This window comes from Eurytemora carolleeae, unplaced genomic scaffold (assembly GCF_000591075.1).
Source record: "Eurytemora carolleeae unplaced genomic scaffold, Eaff_2.0 scaffold147, whole genome shotgun sequence".
NCBI classification, from domain to species: Eukaryota; Metazoa; Arthropoda; class Copepoda; order Calanoida; family Temoridae; genus Eurytemora; species Eurytemora carolleeae.
This window is the reverse complement of record NW_019396103.1, coordinates 6544-12005: the sequence shown is the minus strand read 5'-3', so window position 1 is coordinate 12005 and position 5462 is coordinate 6544. Positions and strand designations below refer to the sequence as shown.

At 32.4% G+C, this 5462-nt stretch overlaps 1 protein-coding gene across 1 annotated transcript in view; it reads left to right on the top strand.

The window, feature by feature from the left end:
- LOC111695019 (myelin transcription factor 1) overlaps nucleotides 1–4870 on the top strand; it is a 16822-nt gene extending 11952 nt beyond the window's left edge. Inside the window, exons 11-15 of the mRNA XM_023464148.1 lie at nucleotides 286–348; nucleotides 741–880; nucleotides 2969–3117; nucleotides 3539–3647; nucleotides 3952–4870. Coding sequence (XP_023319916.1) covers nucleotides 286–348; nucleotides 741–880; nucleotides 2969–3117; nucleotides 3539–3647; nucleotides 3952–4127 — 637 coding nt within the window. The 3' untranslated portion in view covers nucleotides 4128–4870. The remainder of the gene's footprint in view (nucleotides 1–285; nucleotides 349–740; nucleotides 881–2968; nucleotides 3118–3538; nucleotides 3648–3951) is intronic.
- Nucleotides 4871–5462: the final 592 nt, after the last annotated feature.

Genomic DNA, 5462 nt, shown 5'->3' with positions numbered 1-5462 from the left:
TCCTCTCTTGGATATCCCATTGTGGTCAATGCTGTTAATAACTAAAATCAACCACGTATCAAGCTCACATTTACAGGATCAATTAAATCCTCTCTTGGATATCCCATTGTGGTCAATGCTGTTAATAACTAAAATCAACCACGTATCAAGCTCACATTTATGGGCTGACACAGTGCATATTAATATCAAGGATTGTAGATTAGCGCTTTTTCACACAACAGTTTTTATCTCTGATCCTCATCTTTACTTCTAAAAACCGGTTCTCAACCACATGTTGTAATCTAGATGTCCAGTACCCGGATGTGACGGATCCGGTCATTCAACAGGGAAATTTCTCTCACATAGAAGGTGAAGTATTTAATCATCCTATTAATAGTAATAAATCAAATCTTAAAGGGACTGAAAGCGTACTTTCAAGTGACCCTCCATGCAAAGATGACAATGCCTGATTCAAAACGTTTACATCATGGCAATTAATTTATGTTTTTCTTTTGTATAGAAATGCGCAAGTCACTTTGTAGAGAAACTACAATTAAAAATAATTAGTTTTTGATATTTTAAACAGTAATATCCGATTCATACTTGATCAGACAAAGCTTTTAAAGGTTGTGAATCTGATATTGCCACCTTTTCATAGAGAGTAACATGAAATTACGCTTGCAGGCCCTGTAGGGAAATAAAAATGTCACTTTATAAAATAATCTTCCATTTTACTTAAATTAATTGATGAATACTTTTAGTGCATCTGGATGCCCCCACGCGAACAGGAATAAGACAAGAAGCATGGAGACATCCTTGAGTATGGGACAGGGTCTGCTCAAGTATGGAGGATTGATTAAAGCTGGGATACCAACATCAATTCCTTACTCGACACATACAAGTTAGTACTTGCATTCAGATAATAATAATAATATATGTTTCGGACAAACTAGATACAATATTACAGATATATATGTTTAATTTTGATTATTATCACATAATTTATGCTTGTCATTGGTTTAAATGTTCGTGGACTAAATTTTACCCATTTTTTTGGGATTAATTGTTGAACATATGCAGATAAATTTCTGAACAAGTTAAGACATGGCAATTTCGAAAAAGAATGCTTGATGTAAATACTTAAGAAAACTTTTTTTTAACAATTGCTTCCTTGGCCATTCTATGCGGAAACTTTTTTAAATGTGGCGAATTTTCGCCCAAAGAAAAAATTTTAAATATGTTGTTAGATTATAGAAAAAAGTAAATTTTCAAATATTCAATAATTAGTATTTCTTGTGGTTTAATTCTGAAGAAAATCAAAAGCTATCTCTGAAACTACAAAATAAAGTCTTAAAATGATTCTGAAAGTAAAATGTCCAAACATATTAAGAGTGGCGCGCAACTCCCTGAATTTCCACATACCGTTCTCTTATCCCTACGATGGAGTTATATAACTGAAAGCTATAAATAAGGTTGAGGGCGGAGAGATCCTTTATATTTTGGATGTTTATCCTGATTTAGGAGAACCCTGCCTACTCCGGTACTAACAATCAGTACAGGAAATTAAATATATATAATTCAGTGCACATCAATCTTAACAAAACTGTGTTGGATTGAAATCAAATTGAAAACTAGAAACCTTCTCCGTATCTCTCTCTGTTTCCTTTGCTATACCCCCTTCCTCCCCCTGGAGAATTCAAAACTTAGATTTAATTGTGTGACAGGAGGATTGTACCCACCCCCCTTCTTCGTCTTCCCTTGACTTGATAAGATGCAAGATTCAAAGGAATTGTGTCTTTGTAACAAACTCTTATTTGCTAATACCTATATTTTTCCACCTGATGGTGTAAACCTTTGATATTTCAAACTTAGATTTTTTCATCTAAAAGAAAGTAATAGTTTGTGACAAAGACTCAATTCCTGTGCAAAAATAATTTATATTTTATTTTTATTGTCATTAATTTTTGACGAAGAAGATACACAAAAAAAAATATCGTTTATCGGTCCAATGGTATGACAACGTCACTAATTTATCAGAATTGTTATACATGTAAGTAACATGTACCAATTAGGAAAAAATAAGAAAATCTTACAACAGAACTTTTGAAATGAATTGAGTTTTTGCCTCAAACTCAAGTTTTATAATCCCTATATCTGTGCAACCTGATTGTGTAAACCTTGATAATTCAAACTTAGACTGTATGATTTGACAGAGTTCAAGGTTTGAAATATCAAACGTCTACATTATTGGGTTGCAAAGATTATAAAATCAGAGTTTATGATCAGAGCTCAGTTGCTTTAAATCCCATTCAAAAAAAAGAAAAAAAAGTTGATAAAAAAACAATGTTTTTAAATTTTTCTTTACATTTTTTGATTCGCTATAGGTTAAAGGGTTCATCCTCAATGTAACAGACTTATGTTTTAAGAGATTTAGGTCGCCCTTACAGTTAAAATTTGTTGTATATAACCCTATATCTTAGAAAATGCCACTTTTTAAAAGCAAATAACATTCAGAGATTTCAAACTAATAAATTGCATTGCCGCGGGAGTAATCTCCGATAATGACCTCCGTATATTTAGATTTAAAGACCTCTAACCTCCTAATATTTAGGCTTAGAGACCTCTAACTTCCGAATATTTAGGTTTGGAGACCTCTTACCTCCGAATATTTAGGTTTGGAGACCTCTTACCTCCGAATATTTAGGTTTGGAGACCTCTTACCTCCGAATATTTAGGTTTGGAGACCTCTTACCTCCGAATATTTAGGTTTGGAGACCTCTTAACCTCCGAATATTTAGGTTTGGAGACCTCTTAACCTCCGAATATTTAGGTTTGGAGACCTCTTAACCTCCGAATATTTAGGTTTGAAGACCTCTTAACCTCCGAATATTTAGGTTTGGAGACCTCTTAACCTCCGAATATTTAGGTTCGGAGACCTCTTAACCTCCGAATATTTAGGTTTGGAGACCTCTAACCTCCGAATATTTAGGTTTGGAAACCTCTGAGATGATGAGCCTGGAGGACGAGATCTCACATCTCCAGAAGGAAAATTATAGAATAGAAGCTCAGCTTGGGAGGATGAAAGGGGAGATACCCGGCCTGCTGGTCGGGGATCCAGGGGCCGGGGGACAGGATAAGGTAGGGTCCTGGGTCAACCTAGTTGACCTCGACAGTAGCTTACACAGATAAATTCACGCCGGTCAACGTTCATCTAAGTTTTTGAACTTTTGACCTTTAGGGGGCATAAATATATTTAAATTAAAAACTTAAAATATTAGTTGCAAATTGCCATTAAAATTTTTTTTAAGTAGATATTGTCCATAAGCAAAGAATTTACATTTAACGCCTAAACTCGAAATAAAAACGAGCTTTTAACATTTTTCAACTTTGCACTCTTTTGGATCCTATACGTGTGAGTTTTGCATTAAATATGAAAACATGAACATCTCCGTGAAGTCTCAATTATCTGCATGTGTAAAAATTGCATCAATTATTACAAATAAATTATTTGTTATAAAAGATAAAATCCAAGAGTTCTATTCTATTTTTCTCCCCCTAGGACCCTGAGCTGAGACGGAAGAGTTCCAAGATATCAGATTATTATGAAAACTTGAGAACAAATGTTTTCAACATCTTTGGCACTCAGACATACGCAGACTCATACTTAGGTAAAGACGACATGCATGCACATTGCAAAGGTCTAAAATCCACCAAATATAGTTGAAAAATGTCAAATCATAAAATCGCCAATTTTAAGACTGTAATAGTTAGATTGCAATCGTATTAATTAATAATTGTTAATTCTTTAAATTGTAAAAATATTAATAATTATAGTGTAGACATATCCAGGCAAGGGTAATTACATTTTTTCACATTTTTTCCAAAGTTTAACTTTCTTTTGACTGTATTTTGTTTATTTTACAAAAAAAAATAAAAAAAATTTAGTCTAATAAATCTTTAAAATTTGTTTAGGAAGTAAGCATCCCCTGCGAAGTGTAGGGGAGGAGGGGGAGAAGTACGACAACTACCTGACCAAGCTCCAGAACATATGTACGGAGAATGTCGGCGAGGAGGGGAAACCTGTTTACGATGCTGTTAAAACTTCAATCCATGGTATGCCAGTGCTACCAACCCCAACCCTCAGCTAACTTATTACATTCATCCCTTACTGCAGTCAACTTGACATAAAGCGTCAAGAATAATTCAACCCAAACTCTGAATTACAGCACAAGTACTAAATCCGAACCCAAACTCAAAAAACTAATCTTTTAGAGAACCCCAATCTCTGAATGCAAACTCCAAATTCAATATCCATCCCATTTTTTTTACTCACAACATTCCATAATCTAATGAAGGCTTTAAATGATAAAACCTGAGAAGAAAGACTAAAAAATTCAAGTTTTTAACTTGTTTTTTAATTCCTAAAAATATCTGACGGCATAGTCCGAAAAATAAATTATCTTTCTGCTGGCACATAGTCCAGAAAATAAATTTTGATTTTTACGAAAGCAGGGTATTATTATCTACATATTATATTCATATTAATAAACATTATCAAAAATGTTTTTAGTCAAATTTATTTGAATTTTAACCTGAAACTTAAAACATTTTCTAGTCAAATCTAGCATTTAAAAATAGTGTACAATGTAAACAAAACCCCTTACTAATTGTTATTTTATTAATTGATTAAATTTATTTACACGTTTTTTAATCACCGTTTGATTGTAGATTATTGTTATTAATTAATCATCAGTTTGTTTTCCAAACCTAGAACATTTTATAAACACTTTATATCTCTGTTATTTTGAATGCTTATGTTGAATGTATTATAAACTAAAAGTTAAATGTAAACCTGTTAGAGCGATTATGTAAATGCTAGAAATAAACAATTCAACCCAAAACAATAAAGATTAAACTATATTGTCATCTAGGTATAAAAATAGTAATATCTGTTTGTCTGTCTGTCTCTCTGTATGTACGACCATGATTCGTGAACCCCTGACTGCTATGTCTAAATATTTGATTTGGAAAATCTGTAGAATCATGAAAAGGTTATTTGATTAGTTTAGTTGTCTTTTGTTTCTAGCCTAGTTTATTAAAATGGTGAATATTTTTTATAACAGATGATTTCAACTTGGTGAGTAAGTGTCCAAAAGAGAGATTACAGATTCAAAAGGGAAGCGAAAAGAGAAAATCAAAAAAACAATGATAACGACAAGTCTATCTGAGAAAAACAAAGTCTATCAGAGAAAAAAAGTCTACTAGAGAAAAACAAAGTTTATCAGAAAAAAAAACAAAGTCTATCAGAGAAAAACAAAGTCTAACAGAGAAAAACAAAGTTTATCAGAAAAAAAACAAAGTCTATCAGAGAAAAACAAAGTCTAACAGAGAAAAAAAAAGTCTATCAGAGAAAAACAAGTCTAACAGAGAAAAAAAAAGTCTATCAGAGAAAAACAAAGGCCTATCAGAAAAAAAAACAAAGT